At 58.6% G+C, this 16,761-nt stretch overlaps 1 protein-coding gene and 1 long non-coding RNA gene across 3 annotated transcripts in view; one reads left to right on the top strand and one right to left on the bottom strand.

Moving 5' to 3' along the window:
• Positions 1-15,053, top strand: part of EPPK1 (epiplakin 1) — a 31,987-nt gene extending 16,934 nt beyond the window's left edge. Inside the window, exon 3 of the mRNA XM_039548844.1 lies at positions 12,589-15,053. Within this exon, the coding sequence (XP_039404778.1) occupies positions 12,589-14,922 (2,334 nt within the window). The 3' untranslated portion in view covers positions 14,923-15,053. The remainder of the gene's footprint in view (positions 1-12,588) is intronic.
• On the bottom strand, positions 3,528-12,144 carry LOC120409675. Of its 2 annotated transcripts, XR_005601419.1 has the most exons (5): positions 11,879-12,144; positions 9,036-9,812; positions 8,465-8,578; positions 6,886-7,632; positions 3,528-4,652 (listed from the first exon to the last, which is right to left on the bottom strand). It is a non-coding gene; the product is annotated as an uncharacterized LOC120409675 (long non-coding RNA). The 2 variants fall into 2 exon arrangements; XR_005601418.1 differs by lacking the exon at positions 3,528-4,652 and having other exon boundaries at positions 6,347-7,632.
• Positions 15,054-16,761: the final 1,708 nt, after the last annotated feature.

The following is a 16,761-nucleotide window of genomic DNA, read 5'->3' as shown; positions in this document are numbered from 1 at the left end:
GGCCAGGATGCCAGGCTTGCGTTGGGTGTCACTGGTGTGGGACACATCATCTCTGTTTCCTCTCCATGCCTCAGCCTGCCCTGCTTTTCTGGGGGTGTCTGGAGTACAAACAGCCTCAGCCCAGAGTGGTTTGGTCTCTTGCTGTGCTTTCCCTCCCTCCATGAAGCCTCTGTGGGGATGGATCCTCACAGGAGCTGAGAGTGTACGTGGCTGTGCTGTGCTTCCAGTCTGTCCACCCACAGTGGAGCCTCCATTCCCTCCTGCTCCTTCTGTCCTCCCGTGTCCTGAGCTGACTCAGCCCACATTCCGTGCTCCAGGAGAGGAACAGCCCCGAGCCACTCTTCCATGGAGTTCAGGGATGAATAATTCTATTGCTGTTTAATAGAAGGAAACTTACCCTCCTTAAATGTGCTGCCTTGGGCTGTTTGCCTTAATTAACGGTAATGTCCTAGAAAATTGACTTTTGGCCAGAGCTTGTACAGCTGATACCTGGGAACAAGTGTAGAGGAGCTGTGGGACTCCTCACCGTAACCTGCTGTGGAGCCCGAAGAATTGCACAGGCTCAGAAAGTGATGGGACAAATTAATGGGAGAGAAGTCACAGAATCATGGAATGGTTTGGGTGGGAAGGGACCTTCTCGTCCCACACCCTGCCATGGGCAGGGACACCTTCCACTATCCCAGATTGCTACAAGCTCCATCCAACCTGGGGATGGCTTCCAGGGATGGGGCAGCCACAGCTTCTCTGGGCAGCCTCTGCCAGGGCCTCCCCACCCTCACAGGGAAGAATTCCTTCCAACATCCCATCTAAACCTACTTTCTTCCAATTTGAAGCCATCCCCCCTTGTCCTGTCACTCCAGGCCTTTGTCCCAGGTCCCTCTCCAGCTCTCTTACAGCCTCCTTTAGTTACTGAAAAGCCACAACAGTGTCTCCCGGGAGTCTTCTCATCCTGGAAACTCAATTCTCCTTTCCATGGAGGTGAGCAGGAGCAGCCGCTGTCGGGTCACTGGGCTGTGTCTGTGCTGCTGCTGTGACATCCGACTGTGTCGGTGCCAGCGCGGTGTCCCTGCGGCTGCTGCACTGTGCCATGATTTGGGACACTCCCAAGGACAGGGCACAAGCCACCCTGGGCTCTGGCAGCACCCAGACCTGGGCCGGGGACCGGCAGGTGCTGGGCTGAGGCCTCCAGGATATTAAACACTGAGCCTGTGGACCTTGTCCTCCGTGCCACACTCCCTCCTCCCCTGCCTCCCTCCCCACCTTCCTTCCCAGTCCTTACAGCCATGGAATCATTTGGGCTGGGAAAGCCCTGCGAGACCATGGAATCCAACTGCTCCCCCAGCACAACCAAGGCCACTTCTAACCCAGGTCCCCACGTGTCAAATCCACACATTTATTGAACACTTCTAGGGATGGGAACTCCACCACTGCCCAGGGCAGCTGTCCCAGGGCTGCACAGCCCTTTCCAGGAGGAATTTTCCCAATATCCCTCCTGAACCTCCCCTGGCACAGCTTGAGGCCATTTCCTCTTGTCCTGTCCCCTGTGCCCTGGGAGCAGAGCCTGACCCCCACCTGGTTCCACCCTCCTGTCAGGGAGTTGTGGACAATGAGAAGGTCTCCCCTGAGCTTCCTTTTCTCCAGGCTGAGCTCCCCGAGCTCCCTCAGCCTCTCCTGGGGCTCCAGACCCTTTCCCAGCTCCATTCCCATCTCTGGACGCACAGGCAGCACCAGGGCTGGGGAGACGAGAGACTGGAGCATCTCTGAGGGATGGGCTGAGGGAGCTGGGCCTGGTCAGCCCTGAGAAGAGACAACTGAGAGGGGACCTGTGCAATGAAGGGAAGTGTCAAACCAGGCTCTGCTTCATGGTGCCAACCACAGGACAGGAGGCAATGGGCATGAACTGATGCCCAGCGAGTTCCACCTGAGCATGAGGAAGAACTTTTTTCCTGTGCAGTGACCGAGCACTGGAACAGAGACCAGAGCGGATGTGGAGTCTCCCTCACCAGAGACATTCCAGAGCCATCTGGACACACTCCTGTGCCATGTGGTCTGTGATGACCCTTCCTGAGGACCCCCACTATGGGTCCTTCCAGCCTGACCCATCCTGGTATTCTGTGAGTCTGGGATTTCGTAACCCCGCCGTACCAAATCCAACCCACAGCCCCACTGTGTCTGGGGCACATTTAAGGATCAGCTGCTGAGAAAACTGGAAGCGGAAAACACAAGAACCAAAGGCCCTGCTGAGGCACAGGCAGGGACTCACCTCTCCCCCTCCATCCCTCCCTCGCTGCAGCCCAAAGCCGACCTGCTGGGGAAGCCCTGGGTTCCTTTTGGTGGGGGTGCAATTGGAATACCCCGTGTTCCAGCTCTCCACAGCACAGCAATCCTCCTGGATTCTTGGGTATTGGGAAGATTCCTCCCTGGGAGAGTGGGGAGGCCCTGGCAGAGGTTGCCCAGAGAAGCTGCAGCTGCCCCATTGCTGGAAGTGTCCAAGGCCAGGTTGGATGGAGCTTGGAGCAACCTGGTCTAGCAGAAGGTGTCCCTGCCCATGGCACTGGATGATCTTTAAATTCCCTTCCCAAACCATCCTGTGATTCCATGACTCCTGAGCTCCTGGCAGAGGCACATCTGCCTTTGCTCTGTGGGCACATTTGGGAGTGCTTGGCCAAGCACCACGAGCTGCCACAATTGGCACAGGTCTGCAGGTCCCCAGAGGCCACTGCCCACATCTGGTCTGGCCACAGTGGCCATGTGTGTGGTGGCACTGTCCTCCTGAAGGTGTTGGTGGCCAGGTGCCCCATGAGCTGAGCCAGTGGTAGAAGGCTCAGCTGGGGGAGCGCAGGCTCAGCCACCCCAGGCAGAGCAGCCACTTTTATCCAGTGACGATCTCTGGGGCAAGGTTTCCCCTGTCTGCTCTCAGCAGGACGTTCTACCAGCACCAGTCACCTGTGTCTTGGGGTGACTTTATGATGTTGTATCCCATATCGCTGCCCTATGCCCAGAAATTAATTCTGTGTCTTTCTATGCCTTTAAATTGAGCCTGAGAGGGGAGAGAGAAAAGTGTACTTTTTCAAAGCAGTTTGCAGTTTGTTTTCATGTTCCAAGGACACAGAGATAAAACCTGTCTGCTTCTGCAGCAGCGGGAGCGGGAGGAAGCAGCTTTCCAGCCAGTTTTTGGCTTTCTTTTTCTCCAGAGAGAGACGGAGAATTGAACTTTTGTTTTCCTGGGACTTCGTTTTTTCCTTTTTTTTTCTCTGCTGTACGGTTTCAACATCAGGATACATTGGGAGGAATTTCCACCGAGACCTTGGCCCTGGAGGTGGGGCCACCACCCCATCCCAGCTCCAAGGATGGGGAGAGAGAGACTACGGAAGGACTCTGAAATTTTCCCAGGTTTTCTCTCTACAGTGAGAGGTATTTATTTAGCATTAGTATCTTTTTCCTGTGTGTTCGTTAAATAAACACTTTTATCTCTTTCACTTTCCTTTGAGGAAAATTCTTTTTTTCCCTGAACCTGGTGGGGGGAGGGATGGTTGTAACCTGCCTTCTCTCAGAGGATATATTTCCAAATTTGCCCAAACTGGCACAACCTGTCACCTGCGTCCTGGGAGAGGGGGATGGCACAGACGGCTGACCCTCAGAGAAGGGCAGTGGAGCTGCATCTTTGGCCAGCTGGGCAGAAGGGCAGAGCCCACCAGCTCCAGTTAGATCTGCACATCCTCCAGTGCCCAAGATGAGCTCCAGAGATGCCCCCACAGCCTCAGCTGTGGGGGGCTCGGGGGCTTGGGGTCCCCATGGAGCAGGCACTGAATGAGCAGAGCTCTGTCCATACCTGTGCCCTGTCCCAATGTGCCTCAGGGGAAAACAGGAGTGTGGCTGGGGGCAACCTGGGCCAGATCTAAAGCATGTTCCTTCCCCTCGCTGTGCTCCAGAGCTGCTGAGGGAAACTTGGCTGCCAGGAAGCCAAAAAATAAGCAAGTTCCCTGGGAAGGGTGAGGGAAGCATTTGCAGCCATGGTGCACCCCTGGCACCACCCCAGTGACCCGACACCATCCCTGCAGCTCTGGCACCACCCCAGCACGCCCAGATTATCTCCCTCCCGGATCCTGCCACAGGCCAGGTGCCCTGAACACCAGGAAAAGCCTGGCCGATCCCTTTTTCCCAGGAATCATGAGTCGGGGAAGAGGATACTTGATAGTCCGTTTCCCACAGAGATCAGAGTTGTGCAATCTCTCCCAGCCAGAATAAAGAGCATTTTTGTCTGTGTCCGTGTCTGCCTGTGCCCGTCCCCTGGGCGCGGGGCTGCTTTGAAAGGGAACATTTTTGTTATTCTTTCCTCCGGAGGCGCCGGCGCTGAGAACAGGCGGGGCAGGGGTGGGGGCCAGCGGCACCTGCAGGGGACGGCAACACCGCCGAGGGTCCAGCCCCGCCGAGGGTCCAGCCCCGCCGAGGGGACGTTCCCCCTCGGGCCCAGCTCTGCCCGCTCACGCAGCTCGGCGGGTCCCGAGTCACTCCGCAGCTGCCCGGAGCTCGCTCCCGGCGCACGGCCGGCTCCACGCCCTGGGAATGCCGGCGCACGAGCTCCCCGCCGTGGGTCGGGCCAGGCAGAGGGGCACCGGGTGCTGCCGGATTTCTCTGGTTACCGGTGTCCCCTGTGTGACAGACAGAACTCTTTCAGACAAACTGGTTGAGCCCTGCACTCCTCGTGGTTCCCTGGGATTGATGCCTTAAACCGGCTGATTTCTGGCCAGGCAAGGCAAAACGCCGGTCAGAAGCAGATCCTCTGATAAGGATTCCTTCTGATAAGACACCGCTGACTCGGCTACGGCAGCACGAGGAGCAGGGCCAAACAGCATCATGGCATTAGAAGGGGCCAGCAACCATCAGAGACCCCCAAAGACCCCCGAAGCACCCCCCGACTCATTTCGGAGGCTTCCTCCAGAGGACAGCACGATTCACAGTGTTGCATCCAGTAGTGTAAAATTGCCCTCCAGGGGAAACACCTGGACACCCCCACCTAAAGCTGAATGTAAATTAACCCACTGGATTCCTGTTTTGTGGGCCCCCACCCCTGATGGATGGAGGCTGTGACCATCAGTCCGACCACGGCCACCGAAATTGCAATGGTCAAGTCTCCTCACTGGGTGATGGGTGGTGGGTGATACCTTTCCTCTCCATTATCTACTGTCCTTCCTTCCTTCCTTCCTTCCTTCCTTCCTTCCTTCCTTCCTTCCTTCCTTCCTTCCTTCCTTCCTTCCTTCCTTCCTTCCTTCTTCTCCTTATATACATTCCTAAGCGATATACTTCTAAATTTTTATAGATGGTAACCAAAACAGCCACATCCTTCCTTTCCACTGAAAGGAATTAAAGCAATCACATTGTTTTAAAATAACCCTGGTCATGTATACACGGGTCATTCAGTGTCGTTTCACTCTGATACACCCCAAGGGGTGGATTAATAAGAACCCTGCCGTGCTCTGCCTGTGCACAGATGTTTCCTAGGGCTGTCCAAGTGCAGGGGCTGCCATCCCCACATCCAGCATAGGCTCTGTGCATCACCCTCCACAGGAAAACGCCCTCAGCAGCCACAGGTCCAGAGGTTCAGGGACCAATGCTCCCGGGACCAGCTGGAAGGGAGCCGGGAGCAGCGTCAGCACCTGAGCTCTGGCACCGGAGGTTTCCCAAATCAATCACTGAAGGAAAACCCTCCCCGAACACCCCAGTGCTGAAACATCCTTGGGAAAGGCATCTCCCAGCCCTCTGATGTGGTTCGTGGCTGCTTCAGCCAAGACTCCCACACCTTCCGGCAGGTGAGGCTGCGGGGCTGTGGATGCCCGAGCCCAGGTGTGTCCCGGGAAGCTGCAGGACCAGCTGGTGAGTCAGCGAGCGCAGGGGCATCCTCGGGGTCTGTGCCCCTCTCTGTGCCCCAGGGAGCTGCGGAGGCAGCGCACAAATGTTTCAGGGGCTCCCCCAGACCTGCACTCACCTGGTGTTGCTTTTCAGCATAAAAACATCAGCCCTTTCTAACACCTGACAGCTTCGAGGCCACACGGGCACAGCGGCGAGGCAGCACCGGCAATCCAGTGCCACTGATTCATGGAATCACACCCGAGCCCAACTGTTCCCCCAGCACTGCCAAGGCCACCACTGTCCCATGTCCTGAAGTGCCACATTCACACAGCTGTTAAATCCCCCCAGGGGTGGGGACTCTACCACTGCCCTGGGCAGCCATGCCAGGGCTGGACAGCCCTTTACTGGAAAGGTATTTTCCCAATATCCCAAAAGAACAATAATAATAAAAATTTTTAAAAAGTATGTGTTATATATATTAATAATTCCCAATAACTTGAGGTCATTTCCTTCCATCCTGTACCTTGTTCCCTGGGAACAGAGCCCAGCCCCCACCTGGCTGAACCCTCCTGTCAGGGAGTTGTTGAGAGCGAGAAGGTCCCTCCTGATGTGACATGAACTGTCCCCAGATGTGATGCTGTCCCCTCCCTGCCTCCTGCTGCGCACAGGACGTGCGGTCACTCAGGGACCTATGGTGCCACCTTGCACAGAGGCACAGGGCCCTGGCAGGTGCCAGAGCACGTGCCAGGGGGGTATCAGGCAGCTCAGCTCTGGCTGCTCACGGGGCAGCTCTGGGAAGCTCCAGGATGTCCCTACAGATGGTCCAGCTACCAGGGAAGGGGAGAGCTGGGGCCTCTGCAAGTCCACTAACTCCCCAGGCCTGAAGCAAAGTGGTAAGCCAACGTTCTCCCCAGTCAACCCAGCACAGTCTATTTGTGTTCTCACAAGTGTCCCGCTCCTGGCACTTCAAGGAAAGTGACATGTGGAATCACTGTGTTCGAAACCCAAACAGCAGCTGCTGCCCCAGTCACAAACCTCTGACCACGTTCACAGCACAGGAGGCCCAGCGCCAGCCCCAGTGACACATCAGCTGCTTCCAGAGGGAGAAGATAAAACAGGCAAAGCCATGCGTTGCTTGAAGGGACAGTGGCTCCCAGGATCCCTGCAGGTCTCCGCCGGCGCAGCTGAAACCCACAGTGCAGCGCTGCGGGGATCCACATCATCCACCCACCAACGGGTCTGCACAGCCTGGCTGGCACCCCTGGACAGTCTCCTCTGCAGGAAGTCTCCAGGACTTGGCACAGACTGGGAGCAGCCTAAGGAACAGCTTCCCCGTGGGGTGGACAGCTTATAGCCCATCCTCCCCATGCAGCTCTTTCCAAAAGCTCGGGATTAATCCCTCAGTCCTCAGGGAGAGCCTGGTTGGCTCTCCACCAGAGAGGGGATGACCTGGGAGGGGCACAAGGAGAGGCACCAGCATTTCCACATGACCCAGCTCTGTCAAAGGCACCTGTGAGGTGCCTGTGAGGGAGGTGGGGCTGCTCAGAGCCCGGAGGAGGTGACGCTCAGACCGACTCGCTGTGGATGATGTTTGTCATCGGTGACACCGGCTGCCCCGGGCAGCCAAGGGACAGCAGGTCCGGTTGGCTGGTGGCTGCTCTGTGGGCACATCCCACATATGCAAGTGGTCAGAGGAGTCATGCCCTGGATTCTGGAGAGTGTCCCAGAGTGCTCTCCACAGCTGTAACGGGACCAGGGCTCCGGTGCCGTGGGACACATCCACTGCAAGGACATAAAGCACAGCCTGTGTGTCAGCGGCAAAGAAACCTCCGAGGGAAGCTGCCAAATGCTGGCACTTCAGGGGCATCTAAACGAGCTGTGCCAGCTCCAGAGAGTGCTCCAGGGCCACTGGCACACTTTGGAGGAGTGTCCTGCATGGCCATGGCTGTGCCCAAGGAGCAGTGGGGAGGACCAACATGGGGTAACTTGGTGCTGCCACACTAAATGGGCCAGGTCTGTGCATGGAGCCTGGGCTGAACTGAGCGGAGCTGAGCGAACAGAGAGGTGGGATCCTACTGCCTGAGAAGGCCAGGTGACCCTGCACCCCTCGCACTCTCTCCTGCCAAGGACGCAGCCCGGGAGGAAGCATTGCTGCAGCCCGGCTGGAATGGCTGAACCTACGGTGAAACAACAAAATCACCGTGGAATCACAGATGGGTTTGGGTTGAAGTATCCCGAAAGCTCATCCAGTCCCAACCCCCTGCCATGGGCAGGGACACCTTCCACTACCCAAGGTTGCTCCAAGGCCCATCCAACCTGGCCTGGAACACTTCCAGGGATGGGGCAGCTTCTCTGGGCAACCTGTGCCAGGGCCTCACCACCCTCACAGGGAAGAACTTCTTCCTCTAAATAAATCCCTCCTTTTTCAATTAAAAACTGCCCCCCCCCCCCTTGTCCTGTCACTCTCTGCCCGTGGTAAGAGAAATGCAATTAACGAAGTTCCAGTTATGCCGCAATTACCAAGTGCAGCATCAGGCAGGCTGAGAGCAGATGTCAGGCAGGGAAGGGCTTTGGAGCAGGGAGCAAAGACACCAGGACCGGGTCCTGTACCCACCTCTTCCCCGAGGACAGGGGACCTCCTGCCCAGGTGTGTTCCCTGGAGCCAAACCCCCGCGGTGAGTCAGAGGGAAAAGCTCTCTGTGTGCTGATCAGCCAGTCTGGCGAGCGCCTACGCGAGCAGGAATGTGCTCCTGGAGCAGGACATCCAGGAAAGGCAGGGCCGGGGCCGGCAGCCCCTCCTGCACGCGGGGCACCGAGCCACGGCCACGCGGGGCAGTCACACACCCGGCTGTGGGCAGCTGTCCGTGCTGCCTCACCCACGCCTTGCACACGCACTGTCACATGCGTCCCCACTCACAGGGAGTCACCCACGCCTTGCACATGCACTGTCACACGTGTCCCCACTCACAGTCACCCACGCCTTGCACATGCACTGTCACACGTGTCCCCACTCACGGGGAGTCACCCACGCCTTGCACACGCACTGTCACGCGTGTCCCCACTCAGAGGGAGTCACCCACACTTTGCACATGCACTGTCACACGTGTCCCCACTCACGGGGAGTCACCTGCACACAGAGTCACACCAGAGCCCACACAGTCACACACACACCGAGGCACACACACCTGTGCAGGTTGACAGGAGCACAGACACTGTCACGAGTGTTCCCATGCACATCCGTGGCCAGCACTGTCCCTTCTCTGTCAGCCCAGGCATGGCTACAGGGACAGGCTTGGTCTCTGTCCCGGGTGGGGTGCAGGGACAGCTGCAGGATGCTGGCTGCAGCTCCCAACCAGCCAAGGGACTCAGCCAGGGCAAAGGCTGATCCAACAAGCCCAGATCCGTGGAGACCCCCGTGGCAGCTGGGACCATGGGCAGGGCTGTCCACAAGCAGCTGTGCTGTCAGAAAAAAGCGGTGGCTGAGTCCAGAAGCCTCCTGGAAAGAGACGTGTCCCACGTTTTGCAGCGGGACTGCTCCCCGTGCCCCAGCCCCTGCCACCTCAGGGGTCCTGGGCTGTGGCTCCGTGGTCAGTGCAGGTCCGTATCCCAGGTATGCTCCGGTGTGTCAGCACAGGGCAGGGCCTCCCTGCCGTCCCCAGGGGCGGGGGAGGGAAGGATTTAAATTGGGCACTTGCCTCCTCTGCTCACCTGGCTGGCAGTCGGCGGGAGGAGGAGGAGGAGGAGGACCGGAGCCTGCCGGCGATCCAGCCGCTCTGGATACACGTCCAGGAGGTAGGACACCTCAGGCAGAGCCCACCTGAGGGTCACCGAGGCCACCACAGGGGGCCTGCACGGGAAGAGGGGACCTCACCTCTATCCCAAACTCCAGCACGGAGAGGAGGTGGCTGCTGAAACTCTGGGGATGGGTGAGCAGGAGATCTCCAGGCAGAACTTGGTCCTTTCTGGGAAGGGACAAAGTGACCGAGTGGCACCAGGGCTGACCGGAGCTGCTGCTCTGCGTGATGTGTTTTGTGTCGCCAATGCTTCAGCTGAACTGGGATGCGGGAGGGAAACAGCCGGAGGCCGTGGCTGGAGCAGTGGGGCTCGGCCCGGAGCCCGGCGAGGAGGCTGCGAGCGAGTGCTGGGCTGGGCTGGGGGCACTGGTGTGATTCCCCTCCCCAGGGCGCGGGCAGGGCTGGGGACCCCCGCGCTGTGGGGCCACCCTGGCTCGCTCCGGCTGGAAAACCGCTTCCACTGGAGCCTCCTGGGCTGGGCTGCTGCGACAGCTTGCAGAGCCAGCCAGCCCCTGCCCCGGGAGCTGCGTGTGCAGCCCAGCCCCGGCATCAGGAGGCTGATTAGAGACCAGCTAATGACAGGCTGCAGTTGGGAAATGACTTTGCCGTGCAGGGTGTTCACACGACATCCGTGTCCTACAAAGGTGTCGCTGGCTCCAGGGTGTGACACCGCACTCCGGGACCCAGTGCCACCCCAGCAGGCAGCACAACCTGCCCATCGCCTCCCAGCTGCATCCTCGGAGTCGGGCAGGGAGGGAGAGAAGCGGCTGCCAGGGGCTGGAGGCACAAGGTGGGGCAGAGCCACGGGCAGGGTCCCCGGAGAGCAAGGGCTGGGCTGGGACTGCTGGGATAAATCTCTCCCCAATCGTGATGCATCTGCCCCAGCATCAATCCAATATTTAAATGGATCAAAAGCAATGACTCAGAGACTTTCCAATCAGTTAGGTAAACATCAGAGACTTAATCTCTGACCTTGATAATGAGTTAAACGTGTTATTAATGTCACTCACCACAGTTTACGGGAGATGGGTGTTCCCAAAGAAATCCTTTGGGTTTCGATTCTGCTGTTTTTACAAGACTGTGGCCTCATCACTGCACAGTGTTGGAGATGCTGAAAGTTTGTTTACAGGGCTTCCCAAGGGGACCAAGTGACAACATGTGAGACATCCCGTGAGTGGGTGGCATCCCTGCCCATGGCAGGGGGTGGAACGAGATGAGTTTTAAGTTCTCTTCCCACCCCAGCTATCCTGGGATCCCATGATGCGTCTGTGATTGCTGCATTAAATCATACAGAGCCCAGTTTTGCAGGCAGGAGGGTGATAGGATGGGGTTTGGGGTCTCTGCCCAGCTGGTGGCCTTAGAACAAACAGAGACCCGGAGAACCCAGAGACCCACCCCAGCTGCAGCAGCGGCACAGCCAGAGGGAAAGTTTCTCTCAGCTCAGACCAGCTGCTGCCCGTGGATCTGAACAGCCACTCATCCATTCCTAAGACTGTTCCTGTGTCCTGTGGACTGCCAGGGTGGTGTGGGATCCCACAGCACCCAGGAAGATCCCCACGGAGAGCCGTGTGCTGGGCTGTACCTGTCACCCTGTGTCCTACCATGCTCACAGCCAGCCCGTGACCAGCACAGGGCCAGCCAGGGCGACGGTCTCGGAGGGCAGAAAATTACTGTCAGCACCAGCCAGCACCTCTCTGAGGCTGTGGCATTGTGTCAGGAAGCCACTGCTGTCTCTTGGCATGACCTGAGCTTGGGAAGAGACCACCAGCCAAATCTGCCTGCCCCAGGGCAGCTCCAGGGAGCAGGGAGGGAGCAGGGAGGGAGCAGTGGGGTAGGCAGTGCTCCTGCCTCGTGCTAGCACCCAGTGGCATCAGCCCAAAAGTAAGTGGTGGTTGTGTCACCCAGGAAAGAAGAGAGAAGTGGTTGAGGCCAGAGGTTTGAGGCAGCGTCGGGCTCTGAGAGAGCAGGTGGGTCCTCGGGGGGCTGGAGGGAGGCCAAGGTGTCCATGCTGCTGAGATTATGCTTCTTTGCATGGCACGTGTCTGTCACGAACCTGTGGTGTGTCCCCAGAGCTCTCTGCCCACCCCAGATGCACTCTGGCCCTAGGATTGCTCTGAGGGAGCAGCAAAGCCCCAGATGCCACTCCTCACTTCTCCCTGGGCTCCTGCGGCCACCTCCAGGGAGAGGTTTCCTCCACACCCACTGTGAAAACCGCACACGGACTTGTGTCTTACCACAGGCTCTGTTTGTTTCTCCCTCCTCAGACACATTCGGTGCCCCACAGGAGCAGGATTCTTCCCCAGAGATGATGCAGAAGATGAGTGGATGCTCCCAGAACAACAAGTCGAGCAGCACAGGGAGTAACCCGGTTGCAGGTGAACACAAAGAGATGGGTGGGGGTGGGAGTAACTTCATCGCTGGAGTCTTCATCCAGGCCAAGCACAAGAAGCTGAGTATCTACGAAGCCATGATGAGGGGGCTGCTGACCCCGGGCACGGCGCTGGTGCTGCTGGAGGCACAGGCAGCGTCTGGACTGCTCACAGACCCCGTGAGGAACGAGCAGCTCTCGGTGAAAGAGGCGCTGGCTCAGGGACTCATCGGTCGGGACTTCTACGAGAAGCTGCTCTCAGCGGAGGGAGCCGTGACAGGGTACACAGAGCCCTACACTGGACACAGGATCTCCCTGTTCCAGGCCATGAAGAAGGAATTCATCGTCAGGGAACACGCCATCCGCCTGCTCCAGGCCCAGATCGCCACCGGCGGCATCATCGACCCCGTGCACAGCCACCGCCTGCCTGTGGAGGTGGCCTACAAGCGTGGCTACTTTGACCAGGAGATGAGCCAGTTCCTCTCTGACCCCGAGAATCAAACAAGAACTTGCTTCGACCCCAACACCCATGAGAACCTGACGTACCTGCAGCTGCTGCGGCGCTGCGTGCCTGACCCGGACACGGGGCTGCTCATGCTGCAGCTGATGGACAAGGGCTCCGTGCTCTACCAGCTGACCGAGGATGCCCGCAAAGCCCTGCAGGCCGCCCGCACCACCCTGGCGGTGGGGCTCTTCCAGGGCCAGAGCGTCAGCGTCTGGGAGCTCCTCTTCTCCCGCTACGTCCCTGACCACCAGAGAGAGGAGCTGCTGAGGAAATACAAGGCGGGGACAATGACCATCCTGCAGATGATGACCGTCCTCACGGCCACCATCACGGGGGCAGAAAGGGAAAACGGGGCTCTGGGCTCATGCACAGCCAAACCCAATAACAAGGTGAGGGCGTCACCCTCGGCTCAGGACACGCAGTCCCAGGAGCAACAGTTGAGAAAGTCCTTGAAGTCTGCAACCGTCCGTGTCACTGCTGGGGAGTTCCGGGGGCAAAACATTTCTGTGCTGGACCTGCTCTTTTCCAAATACGTCCCTCAGGGGAAGCGGCAGGAGCTGCTGGAGCTGTATAGGGCAGGGATACTGACCACGGAGCAGGTGGCCACTGTGGTCACCACCATCGTGAACCGAACAGAAGCCACGAACGCCAAGCTCGTGGCAAATGCCAGGAGCCCACACAGGGCAGCGGCAGTGGCAGGGGAGGATGAAGACGATTGTTCAGCACACCTGGATGACTCCTTGAAGTCCACCACCATCAGTGTGCCGGCTGGGGAGCTGCAGGGAAAGCAGGTCTCACTGTGGGACCTGCTCTTCTCCCACCACATCCCCGAGGAGAAGAGGCAGGAGCTGCTGGAGCTGTACCATGAAAGGTTATTAACTCTGGAGCAGATGACAACTGTTGTCACCACTCTCATTAAGAAAAAAGAATCTACAGGCAGGAAATTCCAAATTACAGTCAAGAGTTCCAACCAGGACACTCTGACAGCAGCAGGAGAGGAGGGGGATGATCCCCCCAAAGAGGAACCGTGGGAAACAGCCTTAAAAACCACAGTGGTCGACATTGAGGTTGGGGAGTTTCGGGGCCACAAGGTCTCCCTGTGGGACCTGCTCCACTCCCACTACATCCCCGAGGAGAACAGGAAGGAGCTCCTGGAGCTGTACGAGGCAGATGAGTTAACCCTGGAGCAGGTGAAGACCGTTGCCAGCACCATTGTGACCCGGGCAGCAGCAGAAGCAGCAGCAGAGAGGGCAGAGCCAGCAGCACCTGTGAACGAGCCCGGGGCAGAGCCAGCAGCCACAGAGGTTGAACCCACCCCCCTGCATGGGGACAGGGCTTGGGAAGAGACCCTGAAGGCCACCACAGCCGAGGTGTCAGTGGGAGAGTTCCAGGGCAGGCAGATCTCCCTCTGGGACCTGCTCTTCTCCCACCACATCCCCGAGGAGAAAAGGCAGGAGCTGCTGGAGCTGTACCGTGGGGGGACATTGGCATTGGAGCAGTTAAAATTTGTTGTCACCACTCTCATTGAGAAAAAAGAATCTACAGGCAGGAAATTCCAAATTACAGTCAAGAGTTCCAACCAGGACACTCTGACAGCAGCAGGAGAGGAGGGGGATGATCCCCCCAAAGAGGAACCGTGGGAAACAGCCTTAAAAACCACAGTGGTTGACATTGAGGTTGGGGAGTTTCGGGGCCACAAGGTCTCCCTGTGGGACCTGCTCCACTCCCACTACATCCCCGAGGAGAATAGGAAGGAGCTCCTGGAGCTGTACGAGGCAGGTGAGTTAACCCTGGAGCAGGTGAAGACCGTTGCCAGCACCATTGTGACCCGGGCAGCAGCAGAAGCAGCAGCAGAGAGGGCAGAGCCAGCAGCACCTGTGAATGAGCCCGGGGCAGAGCCAGCAGCCACAGAGGTTGAACCCACCCCCCTGCATGGGGACAGGGCTTGGGAAGAGACCCTGAAGGCCACCACAGCCGAGGTGTCAGTGGGAGAGTTCCAGGGCAGGCAGATCTCCCTCTGGGACCTGCTCTTCTCCCACCACATCCCAGAGGAGAAGAGGCAGGAGCTGCTGGAGCTGTACCGTGGGGGGACACTCCCCATCCAGGAGCTGCTCAGCATCACCAGCAGCCTCGCCATTGACGGCCACGAGAAGCACTTTGGGGCCCTTCCTGCACACACCGTGGATCTTCTGCGTTCTGAGGGCTCCTACATCACCTTTGGCCCATCCCAGGAGCACAGGGTGTCAGTGTGGGAGCTCCTGTCCTCCAAGCAGGTCTCCGAGTACAGGCGGGAGGCGCATCTTGACACCTACCCCTCAGGAGGGCTGACAGTGAACAGAATCACCATCACCACCACCATCACCACCGGCCCCCAGCGCGAGAAGAGCCACCCCTGGCACCACTAACACCGACGCCGGCAGAGGAGGGTCCTGAGCACCTGTGGGACTTGGCTCTCCACGCCCCTCCGTGTGTCACAGCAGCGACAAACCCGTGTGTGGAGTGGGGTGGGAGCTTGGTTAAACTCCTGCTGTCTCAACTCTGGTTGTGCTGAGATTTCTTTTGCCCAGCAGAGCTTTCCCAGAGGGGCTCTGGGGATGTCCAGGAGCCTTGGGACTGCACTGTGCATGCAGAGGCACTCACCGAGGACAGGGACACGTGGAGCCACCACCCAAGTCAGGTGGGCTGGAGAGTGCCCCGGGTGGGAGCAGGCAGAGACCCCAGGGCAGGGGCTGTGGGCAGCAACACCCGGCCCCAGGAGAGCCACAGAGGGACAGACACCTCCTGTTCAGGACAGCTGGGACCCCGGCCCTGCTGCACAGCAGGGCCAGCATCTGGGGCTGTGGGACATGGAGACCTGACCTGTCCCTCAGTTCTGCTGCAGAATGGGGCCACAGGGGTCCCTGGACTGCAGGGTGGGGCTGCGAGGGTCTCTGGGCTGCTGGAACTTGTGGCACATGAGCACTGAAGGAGAGGGACACTGGTGCCAGAGCTATGACACCTGTGACAGCGAGAGGTGGCTGGGGGCACCCACAGGCGCGGTGGTGCCTCCACGGAGCACAAGGACACTGCACGCAGGGCATGGGGCGCTGCTCCACAGAGGGAACGAGGATGCTGGAAATTCCTAGGAAGGGAGCACAGAAAAGGACAACAGATCCTGAGGCGCTTGTTGTCCCATCCCATTGTCTCATCTCGTTGTCCCATCTCATCCCATCCCATCTCATTGTCCCATCCCATTGTCCCATCTCATCCCATCCCATTGTCCCATCTCATTGTCCCATCCCATTGATCCATCTCATCCCATCCCATCTGTTTGTCCCATCTCATTGTCCCATCCCATCCCTTTGTCCCATCTCATCGATCCCATCCCATCGTCCCATCTCATTGTCATATCCCATTGTTCCATCTCATCCCATCCCATCTCGTTGTCCCATCTCATTGTCCCATCTCATCCCATCCCGTTGTCCCATCCCATTGTTCCATCCCATCCGTTTGTCCCATCTCATCGATCCCATCCCATCCCTTTGTCCCATCCCATCCCATCCATTTGTCCCATCCCACTGTCCCACCTCGTGAAGACTCAGAGAAGCACAAGAATGATGAGGCACTGGGAAGGAGAGGGAGGATGAGTGGACTCCTGGGATGGAGAAATGCCCAGGGTGGATGGCACAGCAGCCATGTGCTCCATGTCCTCTCCAGCCCAAGGATCGTGGGTTATTCCCAGTCCAGCATGAGACCAGCTGAGGCTGAGGGAAGGAATTCTGCACACTCGGGGTGGCTAGGCTGAGGAACTTCCCGTGCAGGATGTCCTGGGAGCTAAAAGTTCCCGTGGACTCACACAGCATTTGGAGTAAGTCATGGAGGAAAATCCATCAGGGCTGCTAGCCAAGAGGAGAGGTGGCTGTTTCGGTCACTCCCAGAGCCACCAACACCGTGGGGACACTGGGGCGGTGCTGCCATGTCCGTGCCTTTTCCCCACACCACGTCCCCTCACCATGTCCCACCCACCGGCTGGCAGCTGATGCCATGGACGGGACAGAGGTGACACTGCAGCCCCCCCGCGTCCCTGTTCCCGGCAGGGGCTGGACACCAGCCTGTGCCTCTGGCACCGGGACACGCCGGGGGCTGGGGTGGTGTCGGATGGCTAGGGAGGGCTCGCAGCCAGGGTGGGGTAGGATCTGCAGGGACCCGGCGCCAGCTTCAGCCTGCCCGGGGAGCTGGGGTTGGGAGGGCTCCAGACGGCTCCG

This window comes from Corvus cornix, chromosome 2 (assembly GCF_000738735.6).
Source record: "Corvus cornix cornix isolate S_Up_H32 chromosome 2, ASM73873v5, whole genome shotgun sequence".
Taxonomy (NCBI): Eukaryota; Metazoa; Chordata; class Aves; order Passeriformes; family Corvidae; genus Corvus; species Corvus cornix.
The sequence above is the reverse complement of the archived record's forward strand: the minus strand, read 5'-3'. Positions and strand labels throughout refer to the sequence as shown.